We start from the raw sequence: 21,726 nt of genomic DNA, 5'->3' as shown, positions 1-21,726 counted from the left end.
AGTACAGTGACAGTTCTCTGTTAAACATTTTTTCCTAAACTATTTATGTATTATTATTTTTGCAAAAATGTCATTGTTTTTGTAATACAAAACAGCAAAATCAATGATGTTTGGAAAAAAAGATAATATTCAAAACACATTTATTTTCTAAAACACTTTGAGGTTGATTTATATCAGATAATTTCAACAAGTACAATATTTAATGAAAAAACAGTAATATAGTGTAATTGTCTCTGGTCAAAAGTCTTGTTTACAAGTTAAGGAACAAAACTATTTCTTTTAATTAAATGTAGGCTTTAGAAAAACATTCATTACACATTACTACCGTTAAAAAAAAAAAAAAAAAAAAAAAAAGAATTCCCTAAGAATAGCTCTAGCATCCAGTGAAATCTTAAGAGGTGAACCAAAATGTTTTTTTCAATCATATTCAGAAAATCTAATGTGTTTACTTGCTTGTTGAGTCTTTTCGAGTCTGATCTTTTCGGCTTTGGTGATTAACTACAGAGAAAGAAATCAGAAATTAGAATGTACTGGATACCTAAAAAGAGAAAGATAATTATGACTAGAAAAATCTCGTAACTATTAGCTTGAATAAAACTTCTTAAAAAGGGGAAGAAGAAAACAAATGAGATAATTAAGCTTAGATCAAATCAGTTACAGAGAGAACTGTCTAGATTATGGCTTATTAAATAGATATTAAATCTCTGAACTACCTAAGATCCTCTCATTTTAGTTCCAGATTACTAAAAAAATTTTCAATTAAAAATAACAATTCCAGGGCTTCCCTGGTGGCGCAGTGGTTGAGGGTCCACCTGCTGATGCAGGGGACACGGGTTTGTGCCCTGGTCCGGGAGGATCCCACATGCCGCAGAGCAGCTGGGCCCATGATCCATGGCCGCTGAGCCTGCGCGTCCGGAGCCTGTGCTCCGTAACGGGAGAGGCCACAGCAGTGAGAGGCCCGCGTACCGTAAAAAAAATAAATAAATAAAAACAACCATTCCACCAACAAGGACCTACTATACAGCACAGGGAACACTCCTCAATATTCTGTAATAAACTAAATGGGAAAAGAATTTGAAAATGAATAGATACATGTATATGTATAACTGAATCACTGTGCTGTACACCTGAAAGTAACACAACACTGTTAATCAATTATGCTCCAATATAAAATTAGGAAAAAAAAAACATTCCACGCTGGTAATTTTTTTGACATTTTAGGAGGCTTAAGGACCAACCTTTGTTGTTTCATAGCCCTTTGGGCCTGAGTATTATTTATCAAGACACTTCTTAAATGATGTGTGGTCTTTAATAATTATATTGTGCTTGAAAATTCATATATTATTTGAATGAGACAGCATATTTTGGGCTGAGTGCTACACAAAGGTTTGCTTACAAATTTAAAAAATATTCCAAATAAGAAACTGCTATTAAGAGTACTTATTAATTACACCCTTATATAAATACTTGAAAATTGTAAAGAAGGCAAATGAAATTATGTGGAATGCAGAAGAACATTTAAAATATCTATATATTCCAGAAGCTTTCTTGATAAAAAAAACTTAAGGTATCTTATTTAGCTTTGGAGGAAATGAAAATTTTATTCTCTTAAAAACACAGATTCTAATGAGTATTCATTAAAATAGCTTATTTAAACTGGTGATAAGTGGCCACTGGCAGGAAATCACTTTCAGATTAAACTAAAAGCCTTTTTATCAGTGAAGTGAGTCAAAATATAAGTGTTTAAAACTGTCACACCGATATGCTCTTCACAAATTTTATGAATTCTACCTATACCTGCTTAATATCTGACCTATCAGTACTTTGTAAAGGAAAGACCATTTTGATAAAAACATTAAAAAATTCAAATATGTTTTAAAAGCTAAAGAGAAATGAGAAAAGCCTTACTGTGTCTCCAGTACCTGTTATCTAATTTTACCAACGTGCTCAAAGTGATAGGGTACACTACAAAGATTTGGTCTAGGTAGAATGAATCAGACCCCTTTTGGCAGATCTTTCCTTCACCTTACTGATCTTTTGTCAGAGGTCTTAATTTAACTTATCTGTACTTGATTTTTATGGGTAAAAGTATCATACATAGAAAATAAAATATTTCTACCAATTCTTTTGTCTTTTAATTCTGTGTAAACTGACCAGAGCTCAGGAAAGTGTCCCCAGTAGCCTTCTCCTCCACAATGTGAAAATAAGAACCAGGATTTTTTTTTTTTTTTTTAATATTTATTTTATTTACTTATTTGGTTGTGTGGGGTCTTAGCTGCGGCAGGTGGGCTCCTTAGTTGCCGCTCATGGGCTGCTTAGTTGAGGCACGTGGGCTCCTTAGTTGCAGCACATGGGCTCCTTAGTTGAGGCATGTGAACACTTAGCTGCAGCATGCATGTGGGATCTAGTTCCCTAACCAGGGATTGAACCCAGGCCCCCTGCATTGGGAGCATGGAGTCTTATCCACTGTGCCACCAGGGGAAGTCCCAACCAGGATTTTTTATTAGTGCTTTTCTTTCACTCAATTATGGACCAAGTATAATGTTAACTGTGGAAACAGTAGGCTGGCATGTCAGTGAGGTATTTATGCTACATTTTTGGCTGCTAATTTTTTCTAAAATACTTAATTTCCATTACTAACATGCTTGCTTCCAGTACTTCAGCTACACTGTCCTCCTAGTCTCACAATCTCCTTTCAAGGCCTCTGCACTTTCTTCTTTTTCTTTTAAAATATTTTTATTTATTTATTTATATTTTTGGCTGCGTCGGTTTTTAGTTGCAGCACGCGGGCTTCTCTCTTGTTGTGGCATGCGGTTATTTTTCTCTCTAGTTGTGGCATGTGGGTATTTTTCTCTCTAGTTGTGGCATGCAGGCTCCAGAGCGCATGGGCTCTGTAGTTTGTGGTACTCGGGCCCTCTAGTTGAAGCGGCGGGCTCGGTAGTTGTGGCACACTGGCTTGTGGTTGCCCCATGGCATGTGGGATCTTAGCTCTCCGACAAGGGATCAAACCCTTGGTCCCCTGCATTGGAAGGCAGATTCTTTACCACTGGACAACCAGGGAAGTCCCAAGGCCTCTGCACTTTCTGTTGCCTCCGACTGGAAAGCTGTGCATCTAAATTTTTTTTTGTGTGTGTGTGTGGTACGCGGGCCTCTCACTGTTGTGGCCTCTCCCATTGCGGAGCACAGGCTCCGGACACGCAGGCTCAGCGGCCATGGCTCACGGGCCTAGCCACTCCGCGGCATGTGGGATCTTGCCAGACCGGGGCATGAACCTGTGTCCCCTGCATCGGCAGGCGGACTCTCAACCACTGCACCACCAGGGAAGCCCTGTGCATCTAAATTTTCCTGGCTTGCTTGCTCACTTCCCTAAGGTCTCCTCTACTGTCACCTTTGCAGAGAGAACTTCCCAGACAATCTCATCTCATGTATCCCATTATACTTTTGAGTTTTCTGTACAGCACATGTCATCATCTGACCTATTAATATATTAGCTCTAAGACTCAACAAAGAAGGGGATTTTGTTACTCACAGCTATATACTCAGTTTCTAGAACAGTGGCTAACACAAACTGGCACCAAAAATATTAATTAAATAAATTAACAAAGAAGTAAACTAAATTATGGTCTAACCCCCTCTCCTCTGAGAAGCTTCTCTGTGTGGTACCTTTTTTTCATTTCATGATATGAGCAAACTAGTTACATCCATAGCTTTAGCTAGGATTCTATACTTTCAGAGGTTTATCACACAAATCATGTGTATGATAAACCTGATGGTGTAACAGGTAAAGGAGAACTCTCCCAATGATAGAACTACTCACTGCTTTCCAACCCAATTTATAAAATTCCCTAAGTCAACGTTTATTTCCTTGTCTCAAATTTAATTTGCGGAGATGGAATCTTTCTGAAAAACAAGCTTTCTGATTTCTAGTTTTAAAAATATATACAATTTAAATGAAATTTCACACCAATTAGAAGGATAAGTATTATTTAACAAAATGATTTCATTTCAGTTGTCAGTTCTGGATTAATGATTTTAACATTTAAATACTCTCAAGCAGGCTTTGAAATTAACACCTCATGGACCTGAAAAAGTCCTTAAGAAGGGAGGCCTCCCCATCTCAGCAAATTCAGTCCACATTCACAGAAACAGAATTAACAAAGACCAGTAGAAAACCTCCTCCTAAATCATCTTAAATTCCAATGAATCCTAGGCTATCTAACGCTGATGAAAAAAACTTAATTTTCCAATTTAAAAAAACCAAAGAATTTTATAAATAGGACCCTAAAGCAACAAACCTAGAACACAGGAGGTATGACCTTTCAAGTGCTAATCAATCATAAAAGGATGTATGTATATCTTTCCATATTTTACCTATTTTCACAATATACATTAAAAAATTGATATTAGTAATATTACTATTATTATGTGCACATAATAGGGCACAGTTATTATGTGCCCTATTTTATTCTTCTAAGCACTTTAAGATGTTCTAACCTTTACATGTATAATAATGTTTTAAAAGAATAAACTAGACAGCTTACTAGCAACAATATCTGATAAATTTAGTGTCATTTAAAATAAAATTATTGAAAGAGAGGCTTGCTTTCAATTATTTAGTGTACTTATTTAAGCTTGTTTCTTTCACTTGTCAGCTAGTCTAGAGAAAAAGGAATAAAGCTTACCATTGCTACAGGGAATGTTATGCATAGTCTCTCAATCTTATCTGTGGAGGCTCATATTTTAAAAAGTACAATCTAAATACATTGTGTTTTTTACCATTAAGACAATCTTTGAATAATCATTCACCACAAAGCCATAAATGAAAGCAGCCAGAAATTTAAATTACATCACTATTTTCTTTTTAAAAAAAGATCAAATTATGTACCCTTGTGTGGAAAATAATTCTAATTTCATATATTTCAAAAGCTAGAGAAATAAAAAAAACAAATATGAATTGATTACCTTCTCAGTGCCTCTTTTCTTTTCACGAGGCTGATTAAGTTTGGCCTGCCTATCTACCAAAATCTTCTGCCAATACCTCTGTTCATGGTCACCTTAAAAAAAACAGAACAAAAAACCCCACAAAAATGCTGATCATAAGGATACAGATGAGGAAACATATTCAAGGCTTTGTATTGTCAACAACAGAACCAGAATAGTCTGATTTTATTTAATGCTACTTTATACATATTAAAGTACCAAAAAACCCCAACAACGTAGTTTCATTAGCCAAACTCAGAAATTATAAAACAATCACCCCACAATAAGAATTGTTAAAAAAGAATGTTCTATAAAGTTTTACCAGAAAGAATCTCTAGTTTCCAGCAGTGTTTCTTTTTAATTTCCGTATATGCATTTATTACTGCTTGAGCATCCTCAGGAGTTTTAAATCTAGCATGGCATTCTGTGTCTCCTTCCAGCAAATCGACATAAACAACTTCTGAGATTACTGCCAAAGTATCCTGCGTTAGAGTTAAGAAAGGCTTAAAATAAATAATAAAAATGTTTCAATATAATTCTAAAATTATTCCAATGGTTGTACTAGAATCTATTATAAAATTGAGCTATATGTCATTTAAAATGAGGAGAAACTATCCTATATCAAACATTTCTTCTAAAATATATACAAATGGGGAATTTCCTGGTGGTCCAGTGGTTAGGACTCTGTGCTCTCTCTGCTGAGGGCCCAGGTTCAATCCCTGGTCGGAGAACTAAGTTCCCATAAGCCACATGGTGCAGCCAAAAACCAAAAAAAAAAAAAAAAAAAAAAAAAAAAAACCGGAAAAGAAAAAGAGAAAGAAACCACCCCCCCCCAAAAATGAATGGTCTTAAAAAGTGACTTGGACAAAGTTGAGAGCCAATTTAACATCAACTCTAATAATAACTTTCCTTCCTTCAACAGCATCCTTAAAATCTTAACTGGAATGGTAATATTGCATAAGGAAAAGAGATTTGTAGAGCAGAATGTAGAAATACAACCCCAAATTCAGAAGAAGGTTTCCAAGTCTGGGTGTAGTTAAAGAGTAAAATTAAAAACAAACAAAATTGAAAAGGGATTAAGGAAGAAGGTGTGTTTCCACTCACCTGTACCAAATCACTTATGACTTAAAATATAGGTAAACTTTTTATAACCACTTGTGAAAAAAGTTTCAAGGAATATACAAAGTAGTTCCCAAGTAGTCTATGGAAATACAGATAGCTCAAGAGCTTTTATTCTCTGATAAAAATACCTAAGCAACCTCTTCTAAACAAGTTGAGTCACACAGCAAGGAAAAGTTTTACCTATACGGCCTGCTGTGAGGGCAAATTAACAAGATTCCTGCATTCCTAGTCTTTTTTTTTTCACAGCAGGTTCTACAGTGTATGCAATGCAATTATGCAGGAATGTTACACTAATTCTTAATTCATCAACTTCCATTCATAAAGCTAAAGAAATAACTGAAGGTTCCCAACTGGGGGAAAAAAGTCTTACCCACCTCACCTCCTTTAGTTTTAACCCCAAATTTCAAGGCACAACTAATTTAGATTACTTTTATTTATTTATTTTAAAACATTTATTATTTTCTTTGGCCCCGCCATGCAGCTTGTGGGATCTTAGTTCCCCAACCAGGGATTGAACCCGGGCCCTCTGCAGTGAGAGCGCGGAGTCCTAACTAGTGAACCGCCAGAGAACTCCCTAGATTACTTTTAGACATTGGATTTTTAAAGTATGACTTACAAAAAGAACTGAGCAAAACCTGGAAATATTTTTTCGTAAGAAAAGTTTATAAAGTAGTAAAAACCTGTGTTTATGTACAAGCCAGGGACTAAATCTTAATTCATCCCAACACTTAAAACACTGCCTATCACAAAATAGGCTCTTAATAAATGTATGCTAATTCAATGAAAAAAAATTAAGAGAACTGGAGAGAAATATACCTGCTGATTCTTACCATTTCTCTATCTAATCAGTATTAAATTTAGACACAAAGCAAGAAACTATGGTTTGAAGTGATGAAATTTTAATGTATTCATTGGTAGTAGTGAGAGTTTTATAATTAATTTATCAGACAGATTAGATTACTACAATTCAAAAGATATTTACTAAATATCCATTATAATGTCAGGCTAATCTCCGGATTTAAAACCCTTCTTAGAATGACAAATTAACCTGGTAATCACATGGGCAAGTCACAGACAGCAGTAACAATCGTAGCTCAGTTTTTGTTACAGCAAAATGTAAGTAATTACTAACTTGGTTAATGCAGTTATTTTACGATTTTGGTGATCATAAATGAAGAATCTGTAATTGACATAATTACTATTTAGATAATAAAAGCTATTTGATAAATATATTTAAACCTATGTCAGTCATTCCAAATAACAAACTTTGTGTAATTTTTCTGTTAAATCTTTTTCAATCTGACTAACCACAACAGCGTTTACATCCTCAATTTTTTATCCTTCTTATTTGAAAGTCTATACTGTGACCAAACGTTGAAATGCAAGCTGGTAATACCAATTTGGGATTGACCAGGTTCTTCATTAATACTGTAATGAGAATCTAAATTTATGTGTTAGTGACAGTTACAGGATTTTAGGGGATAGGGTTTGAGATGAAGAGTGCTTACAGATGGTTACAGTGAGCAACCTTAATGGTTATGCAAGTCAAGAAATGTGACTGCTAAGAGTCTATGCAAAAGCAAAACAATATACTACATGGTGCTGATGTCAGTATAAGAATTTTAAATATATTTCCTATGTTACAGAACATGTTATATAGTTTAAAAAGAAAGCGTCTTACCTAAATGGGTGACAAGGTTTAAAGTAAATAAAATAGGGTACTCCCACTCAAAGGAATATGTGAATAAGAAAGAAATATTGCTGTGCTGGTACAAAATGCTGTAGAAGATAACTTTATAAAGTGAAAAAAGAAGACTAGTACTGTATGAATAGCAATTTAAAGTGTAAATTGTGTAGAAATAAAGATTTATTTGCATATGCATGTAAAATTTTTGGAGCTTTGCAAAATAGTTTACACTTTTCTGTAGTTGTTGCAAATTTTTAAAATAGCATGGATTAAAAATACCAAAATTTTTTAAAAATAAAAATTTTAAAGGTTCTTTTCTCCAAAAAAAACCCCTGCCTTTCTTTCAGGAAAAAAAATTCAATTCCCAAGAGGATTCACTAACAGACAAAAATAAACTAAGCCCATGGTAAGTGAAAAATATGCATATTATCCCTTTTATTCCAAAATAGTTCTGACTTGTTTTAAGTCACAAAATCTTTTAGGAATCTATTGAAAGCTAAGAGCTCTAATGAAAACAAATTACAAATTCTCTAGTTTGCTCCAAACCAGACAATGGCAGATAATTACAATTTTATTTTAAAAATAATTTCAAACCAACTCTAATGTTGATTAAATATTTTTAAAAGTTTTAGCACTAAGTATTTTCCTAAAATCTAGTTTCTCTAGATTTTTCTGAAAACAGAGGAAGTCCCGTAAAAAATGAATACTGGGAAACATTTTACTTTATCTACCCTATTAGTTATAATAACTATATAGTATGGTTTACTCATCCAACTATACAACCACCATTAAGGGCACCAATAAAAATAAGCACAAATTGCACTTTTCCTATAAATGGATTAAACTATGTTCACTGTAAATATGATCCAGTGAGGAATTTCAGTCTTTAGAATTTGCTTCAAGTCAAACTTAAGGGTTATTATGGAATCAAAACCAGTAAGCAGTTTACCACAAGAGAACAAATTCTAATTTGATTTGCTTCATTTTCCACATTCAAAACACCTTCACATGGGGGAGTTTTTTAGAGGAAAGAGAAAAAACTATCCTGGGGATTCAAAAGCATTACCCTGACTTGTTTCCTGCCAGGTAAAGGCTCAGTGCTAAGGATCTTCACAATCACACCACTCACAAACTGTGGTCCTGCTGCATTAACCTTCTCCTGGGGACCACCCTCTTCACTGTCTGCTGTTTGAAAAGAAAAAGACCAGAAATAAATCTTACACTTAATAATTTAACCCATAGGAGGCCCACTTTAGAATAACAATAATGATTTCTCTGCCTGATTTAAATAATTAATTTAAATTTACTCAAAGTCATTATGTTGTAAGTTATACTATTTATTGCAGATTACCATGAAGTAAAATAGAAAAACCTTTATTATTGTAAATGCAAACTTTTACCATTAGAAGAGCACTTGTAAAACCTTAAAAAAAAAAAAAAAGCTCCTTTTCAATGAACCAAGTAACAAAGTGCTTTACTCAGTGAAGAAATAAACAGGCACAGGATAATATATAAGAATATTGTATATAAATTACAATTCAAATGTGAAATTTATATTTTCAACTTACAGGAATTTAAAATATATCCTAATATTGAAGATTTCACAAAAATCTTGTTTTAATTTGTTCCTGCTTGTGGTTAATACCAAGGAATAACATGTCAGGTGAGAAATTATCTTCTTTGTTTCTACAAACCTGCTCAACTCAAACTAGGCACTCAATTACTAAATTTGATTAATAATGAAAACTGTAGAGAAAACTTATATGATTAAAAAAGATTCTGTTTAAAATGAACCCTTCAAATATTCTTATGTTAAGAATAAATCACACGTCTGGACAACTTGACAAATCAGTAATTGTTCTAATAACAATCACTGTATAATCAAGTTTTTAAAACTAAAGTTTATCATATAATAACTCAGAAAGTACATTTAGTGTAAGTACAATATAATGCTACAAAAACTATCATAGTGATGCTTACTTTTTTCATTTTTCATTTCGGACTTAGTAGGTACTCCATGGTTTGTTTCTATTTCTGACTCTGATTTTATTTGGGATATTGTTTTTTTTAAAGAAGCCATGCTAGCTTTCTGCAGTGCTAAATACTCTTTTTTCAAATCCAGCCATTCGGTCCTGTAATGAAAAAAACACTGTACTTTTAAAATAGTGACAACAGATCATTAAATAAAAAGTAAGTTATCTAATACAGACATTCAGTGACTTACAATCACTCCTCCTCCCAACCTTTCTTCCTTTAAACACTTACACTCAAATTATTTCCTGAGTTCTAAGTCCATCTGGCAAACAAGCAAAGGGGAGTTCCCTTTGCCCCAACATTCAGATTAAATGTTTTATATTTGCTGATTCAATTCTTGAGTATGTTTAAAATATTTGAATTGATGAAACTAAAAGTATTGAATTAATTAACTAGTAACATTTACTAGAAAAGTCAGTCAACTCTGGGGAAAAAATGAGAAATTAAAATTTAAAGATTTGTTAAACTGCTTCCAATTTGAGACAACATTCCTTAGTATTTACTTGAATCAAAAGGAATTTCTAAGAAGAAAAAAACACCCCATGGAAGCAATTTATTTATTTACATACATTTAACGTGTAAGATGTTTCTTCAAACAGCTAGAGCTCCTCCAGATAGAAACACAATGCCTCGCCAGGCTCTGCAGGAGCACTCATTGTTACCCTAATCTATGCCATCAAACAAGCAGATAGGGGATTTTTTTTTTTTTTTTTTTTGTTAAAGAGGAGAATATCTGTGGTAATGGTTTTAGCTGTTAACATTGACATCTGTATACTTCAAAAAAAAAAAAGTATCCAGACCCACCCAGGACCCTACATTCCCTGAGAGCTGATACATTAGAATAACAAAGGGCTCTTGTAATGATTCTCTGAGATAAAAAGGCAAAAGGAATTCAGGAGTTAAGAATAGTATAAATAGAAGTACCCAAAGTCCTTGCCTTTTAACCCTCCAAGAGGAAAACTGGATTCTTTGGAAAGTAATCCAGGAAGGTTAAGAAAAACTCTCTTCTAAAAGGTATGCCATTTGCTTTCTTCTACTTATCTCTCATCCCTCGAGTAGATGGACTCCCTTTAACTTTAACATGGAAGTACTTTCTGTGACTTTTAAAATAGTAAGTGCTTCCATGTTTTAGTAGAAGTGAATCCAAATTATGCCTCCGGATTTGAGATGGCAACCTTTCTAATTTACAGAAGCCAAGGGGATCCCCTTTGCTTTAACATGGGGGTACCTGCTGTGTAAAACAAAAGTAAGTGCTTCCATGTTTCAGTGGAGGTGTCCCCAAACCGACACTTTCAAGGATTCAGATCTATTTTTATAGGATAAATTGTCGAAACTGGCTGCTAATGAAGCTCTGAAAATAAAATAATGAAAATACAGCATTGCTTGTTTAATTTTGAATAAAGGATAAAAATATATAATCCTTACGATGAAATTTTACTTAACTTAATAGACCTTTGTCGGACAGGTCCAAACTGACGCGTTTGTTCTGATCCCAGATTATTTTCTAAATTTCCTTTACAGGTCAAAGGACATTCATGATTTTTATTTTTCTTCCCAAGACTGGGCTCCCCACCACTTAAACGTGGATGTACTTGCTTTGAAACTAAAAAAGTAAGTGCTTCCATGTTTTAGTGATGGTAAGTCTTCCTTTTTCATTTTAACTTCAAGAAAACTTCAGGAGTACTTAACTGAATGGCCGGTCTATGGTAATTAAAGCTGTACTTCTAAATCTATTAAGGAACACCCTCTACTTTAACATGGAGGCACTTGCTGTGACTTGATAAAAAATAAGTGCTTCCATGTTTTAGTGCGGTGGTTCCTTTTTAAACCCCAATCGTGTTATAGCAACTTGTCTGCAGATTATGGCTTCAGGCCATTACTGTTGCTAACATGCAACTCTGTTCAATACAAATTGGAATTGCACTTTAGCAATGGTGATGGAGTGTGTCAACTGCCAACAATATAATTTGTACCGCTGACTTACTTTGATAGTACTCGTAATGGTATAACCTCTTCTCCCATTTTATGCCTCTCTTTATGTTTTTTCTTATGCTTTCTTTTTGCTTTCAAGAGGGATCCATCTTTTATATCTCCAGTGTCTTTTTCCTCTTCGGTAGAGACTTCTAATTCTAAATTAAATAACAATAAAGATGTGAGTTAAGAAAAAAAGAAAACCTTATTTATCGAATCGTAAGCTGAAAGTTAGAAATACCTTTGTTTTCTTTACAAACTTCTGAAGCTTCTTTTTTAATGTTGTCTTTCTGAGCTACTTTTCTAAGTTTTGATTTGGGAGTTAGGTAATCGGCATCTTCAGAGCTACTTCTCTTTCTCTTCCCTGTTTTGCCTGAAGGTAAGCTGGATACTTCAGTTCTTTCTCGTTTTTTCTTCTTCTTTGTGGGTGGCTTTTGGGGTTCAGTAACCTCTACCTCAGAGCCCTCAGATGTGGTCCTCGATCTTTTTTTACAGACGCTTTCCTTGCTTGTGTCCATATTTGACTCTTTGGTCTGGATACTGTCGTCTTTCTTCATTCGGCCTTTCTTTTTCTTTTTCTTTTTCTTTTCTTCTGTAACAATTTTATCTTTTTATTATTTATTATTTTACTTCAACTACATCTACTTTAAAGATATTTAATAACTCACCAGCTACCCTAAGGGCAGGAATGGGCTTGTTTTTCACTGTCTTGGGAAATATACCAGGTTTTCTTGGAGCTTCCTCTGGTGGGTTATTAAGAAACTGAAATGAAATAAAATTTTGTTACTATTTAAAACAGTTGGTAATTTTCTTTTCCTTTCTTTTAGGTTCTGGACCTACCTCAATAGCTTTTGCTGCTTGTTCTTTTGTTTCAAATTCCACAAAGGCAAATCCCTTTGGATCTCCAGTAGACTTATAATGTGGTATACTTATATAAACAACATTGCCACATTTCCCAAATACTCTTTCAATCCAGCTGTGATTAACATTTTTGGGAAGTAATTCCTATGATAAATTAGAAGCAATATTAAATAAAATGTTAAATCTAAATAAATTTTTACTTAACTGAATATTAAAATGTTTTTGTTTTTTGGGGACGACACTTCTGAGCTTTTCCAGAAAAATGGCTTACCACATATACAGTCCGCTCATCCTCATCCTTTGGTCTTTCACCCAGAGGCTTTTTTCTCCTGATTCTGGTGCCTTCTAAATCCAGCTTTAAAACAGTGCATACGGTTATTACACTAATACAATATTATGTGACATAATAAGTTGTAACAATTCTTACCTCTACAACAGCTGAATTTTTCAGTGCTCTGGCTATTAACTTTCCATCAGTGGTCAATTTTTTCATTTTGTTGAATGACACAAGAAGTGATATATCAACATCTAATGAAAACAAGTTAAAGTGAATAAATATAATTAAAAAGAAAACATTAAAAAATAAACCAGCAGGATAAATGGTACTTGGGATGAATTTAATCTTCCCCTTAAGTTAGGCACAGTCCTACTGGTCACGGTTATACATTCATAACAGAAAACTGATACAACTTCCCTTCAAAACTAGTCAAAGGTTTTGAAATGCGGACTAGGTAAAATGCCTTTCTGTCTGAATCCTGCACATACCTCCATGCATTCTCAAATAAACATACGTGGTAAATGTTCATCTGCTTTGAAGTTGCTAGAGGCCTAGTGAGTCTTTAAAAATATAAAGGCTATAAAAAGTGATCTACAATAGTTCTCGTAAAATTATACACATTACACAAGTGTAGTGTATTTGATGCTATATACACTATATTATAGAATTACATACACTATCTTAGAAGTAGATACATCTCTTAAAACTAGTTCAATTATACACTGAAGCAAACTTACATCCATCTCTAGATTTTTCTATCTGCTCTCGAAGAAACCTATCCTTGTGAAGATTTGCATCTCCAAACCAGAAGTCCACCTGCTTTGCAATATCTGCAAGCACCTGTTTTACCCGAGACCTTTTCTTTTTTTCTACTTCTTTTTTCTTTTCAGTGTTTTCCTCTTCCAGTGCCTTTTCTTGATTTCCACTTTCAGTTTCCATTCCTGTCAACTGGGAAAAGGTAAATATCAACTCAGTACAAGTAATTAGTAATACAGAAAAAATGTTTAGTTTAGCCTTTGTCTGAAAGGAAATGGACTCAAATTTGACTGCCAGAGAACAAACTTCAGGGGAACACTTCAGACATTTTCACCATCAGCTCAGGAGACTTTCATTGGCCTTCAGTGTTTAATTTTTTTTTTTTTAGTTCTTTCTCGTTCACTTCTCATTTGGCCTTGTTTTTACTTTTAAAATAATTTACCTCCTGTGTTATGGAGCATAGCTTCAGTATTTTATGTCTTAAACTGCAGAACCAGATTAGCCTAGTATAATTTATGTCTACATTTATATCTCAAAGTATAACATTAGGAACTGAAACATTCTTCGTTTTGAGAAACCTCAAAAAAGTTATTCGCATTTTAAAATACAACTTCTAATGAAATAAAAATTGATTCTTGATTTTTAAAAATGTTAATTTGTTTACTAGAAGCAGAATTCAACTGGTAAGTCACAGAATCCACCATCTCTTTTTCAGGTGACCTTCCTGTCCCAGTGTTTATTTCTTGGGCAGCAACTTTCAACCCCCTCATTCCGCAAGTCACTGTGCATGCCTCTCTGCTCCCTCCGCTCCAGCCATGCTGCTTTTCTAGCTGTAGGTACAACCCATCTGGCAAACTCAACTGAGGGATTTTTGATCTTGCTACTCTCTCTAAAATTATCCCCTAGATAACATGGCTTGCTTCCTCACTTGCTGAAGTCTTGTTCAAATGTCACCTCAGTGAGATCTCCCATAACCCTATTTAAAACTGCAAAGTTCTGGACAGATTCTGTATCTCTTCAGTCTTTTTTCTATTGCACTTACAACCTTCGAATATTACTATACATTTGTTTATTCTTTATCCTTCCTAGAATGTAAGATTGATGAAATCAGATTTTTGTCTCTTGGTTACTGGTGAACCCCCAGTCCCTGGTACACAGTACTCATTCAAAAATTCGTTGAATGAATTGTGTCATCTTAGTTGAATCACTAAAGGTATGCACACAAAAATGAGTAGATGAGCAAAGGCTTAACATGAGGCCTGGGGTGATGCAGCCTTGCAAAAGAATAACCTCAGTCTCCCATAACATGTTTTTTTTTTTGAAACAGGAGCATTAAGACAAATGGGGAGAGTTTCATCTGTCTCCTCTGTCACACTGGGTTGGGAGCTGCTTTAGTTGGTATGCAGTCCTTAAGGCTGTGACCAGAATGACACAATAGATTGGTGGGCAAAAGGGCTAAAGCTTTTACATATCAAGGTGACCCAAAACACCGTTTGCCTTTATCTGTGGAAGCCATACTTGTCTACTGTAGATGGGGGGGGGGGGCTGGGGGCAGCGGAAGCAGTGGACTTGGGTAAATGCTGGGGCTAGGCCTCCAGATGAGTTGAAGATTCTGTCCCTACTGTATCTTCTGCCTTGTATCCTTTAAAGCTCAGTAAACACAGTATTAGATTAAAGCCTATTTGTGTCTCCTGAGTCTGACTGTCAGCTAAAATCTGTCACTGCAGCAGTGATGCTGCAGACAGTAACAGAAATAGTGGTTCAAAGTGACATCCAGTAAGAGGGTACAAAGCCATTAATGCTTTCACTTCAATCTCCAAGTAAATGTGCATTCTCACCAAAGTCAATAGAAGAGTATTCTGGTATTTTTAGAATAGGCTTCTGCTGATTGGCTAAGCACCAATTTTTTAAATATACAAGTAATGAAGTATTTATTTAGATGATGCTAGCATAACTCATAAAATGGAGGAATGTGTCAGAATTAATCATTAGAAAGACAATCAGTTGTCATTCAGTGCTGCATAACCACAGTCCTCACCTTGTACTCCCACTCCAACCCATCCTGTCAGGCTTTCCTTTCCACCTTTCTAATAAAACTGAAAACAATTATCTCCGCTGTCTACCAGACCTCTCAGCAGCATCCGCAGTTGGTAACTCCCTCACTGAAAACATTTTCTTCCTTTAGCTTCCAGGCGTATTCTTCTCAATTTCCTTTTCTGGACCCTCCTACTCTGCTCTACCTTTACATGCTGCCTAGGATTGCATTCAGTCCTGAGCCCCCTCCTTATCTACACAGACCTCCTTTCAGAGGGCGTCTGGTTTTAAGCTCCTTGGCTCTATGCTGATGTTTCACAAATCTATCTTCTCCCTGACTTTTCCCATTAGCTCCCCCTTCCAACATGGAACTGTCCATTTGACCTCTTCACTTGTTTACTTCTTGTGTATCTCAAGCTTAAATTGGCAGAAATTGAACTCTAATTTTAACAAACCTATTTTTTGCCTAGTTTTCCCCACCTCAGAAAACACATGTGACAAAATTGCTGAGAGGGCAAAAACACTGAAATCCTTAATTCTTCTTTCCTCACTCCCCACAGCCAATTAATTAGCATTTGTTAGCTCTACTTTTTCGAAATACATACTGAATATGAATCTTTCTTATTTCTTCCATCACAACCACCTGTTCCAAGCTATCATGGTGTCTTGCCTGAACTTCTGCAAACACACCCTAACATTTGCTTGCTTCTACTCTTCTTCCATTATCATCAATTCTCCAGATAGCAGCTGGAATAATCATCTAAATATGTAAATAAAATGTCAGTCTCTTGAACAAAATCCTCTACAGGTTTCTTATCACACTCAGAATAGAATCCGAAATCCTTACTGTGGCCTATAGGCCCTATTTCATCTGGCCTGGGGATCTCGCTCTAACTTCATCACTCGCAACTTCTTCCAGGGTGCTCATTCCAACCACAACACACCATCTTTTTGCTCCTTTTTAAACAAGCTAAGGCCATTCCCATATCAAGGCTCCTGTTGCTCTCTAACTTCCCTGCCACACCTGCAAGGATTACTTCCTGGTTCATTCAGGTCTCTGCAAATGACACTTTCTCAAAGAGGCTTTCTCTTTCACCCAATCTAAAATATCCTCTCCCGGCCAACCTTAACCCTACCCGCCCCCTCAGTCACCACTTACTACACTTGTATCCTCCTAGCCCTACCTGGAATTATAATTCTATTGCCTGTCTGCCTCACTAGAATATAAACACTATGAAGGTAGAGACTTCAGTCTGATCACAACCTCAGCATTTGTTGAATAGTTAAATAATATATCTAAAAGGATCTAATAAACTGTAAAGTGTTAAGCATTTCAAGTTATTTTGTTAGGGGGTAGAATTATAAACAAAATACAAATGAAGGGTATGACTGTCACTACAGCAGGATCCACGCTAACTTTCCCTTCTGAAAAAACTACAAATTATAGAGGGCAGCTCTCCCATTTCTTTGCATTGTCAAAGCCACCATCTAAGGAAATAGTGGACAGAACTGCATAAGCACAGAAAGTCACAATTCTCCCAGAAATCAGACTCTTCCCATCATTCTCATATCTCAGCCCAGATACTCTCCTTCTTTCTTTCTCCTAAAGATTTTTTTGTGGCTTGGAGAATTTACTTCAGAAAATCTTGCCTAGTGTGAATAACACTCATCTGCAATTTTCGATCTTAAAAATATATTCTATAGATAATCAAATATACCTTCACTTTAGGGGAAGACATGAATTAAACAGGAAATAACAAGCCATGGTACAAGTTAGCTTCCCTACACAATGGTTGCAGAAGATCAGGAAGTTACATGGCAGTACTTCTGTTACAATTTTGATCTTCATAGTTTACTTTCTCAATGTCCTATGATAACCTATGATAACAAATATGTGTGCTGTCATTCCATACATTCCAAATCAAACTTATTATCTTTCCTACCCATGACTGTTCTTCTCACCATCCTCATTTTATTTAAGGATGACATATTCCACTTAGTTAACCAATCAAGCTATTTACTAGCTGTATGGATTTTGAGCAAGTTACCTCATCTTTCTATGGTCTATAAAATGTGAATAAAAATTATACCTGCATAATAAGAGTTGTAAGAATTAATCAAAATAAATAAACCACTTCCCATTGCTGCTATATAGCACACACTCAATAATATGTAAGCATTATTATTTATTATCATTTTATCATTTACCAATCTGTTATTAAGTCCTATCAATTCAACCTTTGGAATGGCTCTTATCTCCATCCAGTGTTGTCCACAACTACTGTCACTACAATATGGAACTAGTTTATAAATTGTTCTAGAAGTCATCCATCTTTCACAGAAGCTGTGTAACTTGTCTAAAACACAGATCTAATTTTCTGACTGTGACATTAAAACTTTCAACATTAGAAACTCCTCAGTACCTTCTAGTAACATAATCTGTAGTTTTAAAAAATTGTTAAATGAATGAACTGGTTTCATGGGCTTTAAACAAATAAAAGTTACTGTGTAACAATGCCAGTTACTTTACATACATTGTTTTAAACCCTCATAATCCTTCTAGGTTCTTTTAACTTATTTTTACAAAGGTTCAAAGATTAAGTGACTTGGCTAAAGCTAGCTGGGTAAGTAAGCTCAGGTATTGCTTGACTCCCACACTGCCTACCTTTTAGTAGACCTTCTTGCAACCTGTTACCATGCACTCTATGTTCTGACTCAGAAATCCTTAATCTGAAGTCCATGGAATTTGCGATGGATTTCAAGAATTCATGTGAATCCCATGAAATTTTCAAAAGATAAATTTTAAAGAAAAGGTGAAATCATGACTCTTCTACATATATAAAATGAACACGTGTCCAAGATTTTATTTAAGCAATCAACCAGGGAACTAGCCAAGTGTTAAAAACCAGGAGTTTTTAACTCCTGGTTAAAAGGAGTTACTCAAAAACTCCTTTTCAAAGGAGAACTCAAAAATTAGACACGCACAAGTACAAGCAATCAGGAATGTTGAAATGAATTTGTTAAAATAGATTGCAATACTAATCAAGGCAATAATTGCAAGACTGATTTCCATTATTGTTTTCTACAACTTACACAATTGTAAAATAGCTCAATGACGATGAAAGGCAGAGATAACCTGGAACAGTGAGCTAGACAAGACACCACATATATGTGTGTGTGAATATATATATAGGCCATTTCAACGTCTTCCACAATTTTTCTTAGAAAAAGTTGTAGCAAAATGTTTTGACACGTACATGCATTTTCCTGGGATGCTCATCCACAGCTTTAAAATAATGTTTTAAAAGGAAATGGTGTGCCCCAAAAGGTTAAGAACCATTGTTCTAGTCACTGCTGACTATTCAGCAGTACCCAAACACTTTCTTGTCTCTTGAGCCTTGGCTTTAAATGAGTCTTCTCGTCTTCCTTGCCTTATAAACTCCTATACAATTTTCAAGGCCCAGGTTAAATGGCATCTTACTCTTTCTAGCCTTCCACTACCACATCTCCCGTAATCCCTCCTCATCTGTTTTCCCTTAAGTAAGTCTATTAACGTACTCGGTACACTATTTAACGCTTATTATTTGTTCCTTCCATAACTGGATTTTCAGCTCTCTGAATGACAAGGACTAGAGTTCTGAGAAAGAAAATGACTTAATTTTAAAATACAAGTCCTCACATTCGCTTTTAGCCAGCAAAACTCGAACCTGTGAAGTAAAGCAATTTCACTTTTGACTACTGCCCCTCTCGGTACCCGTCCTTCCGCACGGAAGCCGCCAAACGCTGGACGGCCCCGAACCTTCCAACACCGGACAACACGCGCCCCCAATCACTGAAAATTGGGAACTACAAGGGCTGCCGGAGGACTTTTGCGCGTGCGCACAGAACACTAGGTAGGACAAGCGAACTGATGGGTTGATGGGAGGGGGCGGGGTGAGGACAGATGATAGAATGGGCTGCATAAAAAAGAACTGAGAGGATTCAGACCTCACCCAACCTGGGCGACCCTATAGTCCACTTAGAACTTACTCCGTCCAATTCCCAAAATACAGGGCCAGAGACTGCGTCCTTCAGTCCTTCCCGTCTCCCGATCCTTAAAGTCGTAGTTGTTTTCGCGTCATAGGAGGAGCGACAGCGTTCTTCCGTACGCCTCGGAAAAGACAGGCCCAGCGACTGTGCGTCCGTCGTTTACGTCACAGGCGTGGGCTGCCTCAGCCTGCGGGGCGGGACATCGGAGAAGGCGGCCGCTACGGAGGCTCGCAGACGATAAAGAATTTGATTGGCGGTTTGAAAACGGCGGTTTGAAAACGGCGGTTCTCGCCGGAGCGGTGGTGGGCGGGCTAAATATTGGAGCTTGATGTGGTGTGGTCGCGAGTGGATGACGTTACGGCTTTTCGCGGGAAACGTTCGAAAATGGATTTTGTGCAATAGATGGGTGAAGTGAGCTGTTTCACGGAGTTTCCGGGGAGTAAGGAGGGTTAGGCTGGAGTTTTGAGCGAGAGGTGGTGTTACTGATTTTGGCGCGACTGGACGAAGGAATTTGCTCCGCCAGAAGCGGACCGGTAAGGAAGCCGTGTGGAACCAGGATTGGATCACAGGGTTCTCGGACAACTTGTAAGAATTGGTGTCTCCTCTTCACCGCTTTTCCCAGCCCTTGCTTTTCAGTTCCCACATACGTGTGAGAACCAGAGATGGTTTTGCTCTTTGTTTTTAGGACTGACAAAGGGTCAATTCTCCACTGTCATTTGGTTACACAGGATCATGGTAATTAAACTTTGGCAAATGAAATATGAGCTTCTTTTGGTTATCTGGACTGGATGCTTTCTTAAAAAGCTATCGGGTTCGTGACTCTTAAACTTTTAAATCTGTGAATCATTTAGGGATTCGAAAGATCTTGCTTGTTCCAAAAGAAAAGGACCAAAGATATCTCGTACTTAACAGAAAACATCTCATATTTTAGTGATAACACAGAATTTTATACATAAGTCTATAAAGCAGCACAATAATGTATGTGTGAAGATATGTATGTATTTCTGTACTTAAGTATCACAGAACATCTGGGGTCTCCATGCCAAAAACTTATTTGCATATTAAGCTTTCACCCACTAGAGGTGGGTCAACACTTGAATTGTTTTAGAGATATGGATAGATGAATACTTTCAGAAAGTTTTTTATCTTTGTACCTCACTGAAATATATGATGCTTTTCGCTAAAAACGTTTTCCCTGTTTAATTGTAAGAAAGGGGTGTTGACTCACCTTTGAATGTGGGAATTAGGGCTTCTTCTAAATATTTTAAGATCCAGTTAGCCTTTTTTTTTTTTCGATGTCTAGTCCTATAAACTAACTTACCACATATATGAGTTTGGACCTCCTCAGTTCCTTTTAAATTTTAAACAAGTAATATTTCTAATTTAGGAAAACAATGGGAAATTTTATTTTGCAATTTGTAAATAGCATATAAGCAATCCTAAATTAGTAAATACTGGATTTCTAATATGTAAATTGTGATGGTAATAACTACTTTTTAGGATTATGAGACTGATAAATATATGTAAAGTATCTAGTCCCATTCCGGCCTGATACAGTAGGTGTTCAACAAATAGTCACATAATGTAGTTTTTGTGAATATGAGCACCATAATTTAGACTACTTAATTTTGAATTCTGAATCTGCCATTTATTTACTTCATGATCTTAGGCAGATTACATACCTATTATACCTATTCAGTTTCCTTTTTTGTAAAATGAATATAAAAAATAGTATCTATACCATAAGGTGTGAACATTTAAAGCATTTTAACAGTGTCTAGCATATAATTGCACTGAGTAAATAACAACTGTTATTAAAGGGACCTAATGTTAACAACTGCCACATGCCAAGCATTGTTTTGACACCATGTAGTCTTACCTACATGTATAGGATGTCTAACCCATTTAGTGGCTAGAAGCAAGTTGCTATAAAAGCAGCAGTGAATGATGTATTTCTCTGGACCTCTCTATTATC

At 35.7% G+C, this 21,726-nt stretch overlaps 2 protein-coding genes across 7 annotated transcripts in view; one reads left to right on the top strand and one right to left on the bottom strand.

Annotated features, from left to right (window-relative positions):
* Positions 1-210: 210 nt before the first annotated feature.
* Positions 211-19,895, bottom strand: LARP7 (La ribonucleoprotein 7, transcriptional regulator). Of its 2 annotated transcripts, none has more exons than XM_060088641.1 (13): positions 19,752-19,895; positions 13,670-13,880; positions 13,083-13,183; positions 12,927-13,010; positions 12,635-12,799; positions 12,463-12,556; positions 12,036-12,386; positions 11,808-11,952; positions 9,770-9,921; positions 8,856-8,974; positions 5,303-5,462; positions 4,963-5,054; positions 211-498 (listed from the first exon to the last, which is right to left on the bottom strand). In XM_060088641.1, exons 2-13 carry the CDS (start codon positions 13,869-13,871, stop codon positions 418-420), a joined length of 1,746 nt encoding a protein of 581 aa, XP_059944624.1. In that variant the 5' UTR covers positions 13,872-13,880; positions 19,752-19,895; the 3' UTR covers positions 211-417. The 2 variants fall into 2 exon arrangements, with proteins under 2 accessions (XP_059944624.1, XP_059944632.1); XM_060088649.1 differs by having other exon boundaries at positions 12,036-12,383.
* Positions 19,896-20,129: 234 nt separating this feature from the next.
* The window catches only part of ZGRF1 (zinc finger GRF-type containing 1), a 73,838-nt gene continuing 72,241 nt past the window's right edge, over positions 20,130-21,726 (top strand). For 4 of the 5 annotated variants that reach the window (XM_060105112.1, XM_060105105.1, XM_060105095.1 and 1 more), the window contains exon 1: positions 20,130-20,336. The gene's annotated coding sequence lies outside the window, so the exon portion shown is untranslated. The remainder of the gene's footprint in view (positions 20,337-21,726) is intronic. The other variant, XM_060105086.1, reaches the window with a different exon arrangement.

Source organism: Mesoplodon densirostris, chromosome 1 (genome assembly GCF_025265405.1).
Source record: "Mesoplodon densirostris isolate mMesDen1 chromosome 1, mMesDen1 primary haplotype, whole genome shotgun sequence".
Classification (NCBI taxonomy): domain Eukaryota; kingdom Metazoa; phylum Chordata; class Mammalia; order Artiodactyla; family Ziphiidae; genus Mesoplodon; species Mesoplodon densirostris.
This window is presented reverse-complemented; position numbering and strand designations above follow the sequence as displayed.

Coding starts and splice junctions, on each gene's coding strand:
- LARP7 (XM_060088641.1), bottom strand. CDS start 13,871: ATGGAAACTGAAAGTGGAAATCAAGAAAAGGCACTGGAAGAGGAAAAC. Junction 13,184..13,669: donor AGAAAAATCTAGAGATGGAT/GTAAGTTTGCTT, acceptor TGTTTTCATTAG/ATGTTGATATATCACTTCTT. Junction 11,953..12,035: donor AGTTTGTAAAGAAAACAAAG/GTATTTCTAACT, acceptor TATTTAATTTAG/AATTAGAAGTCTCTACCGAA.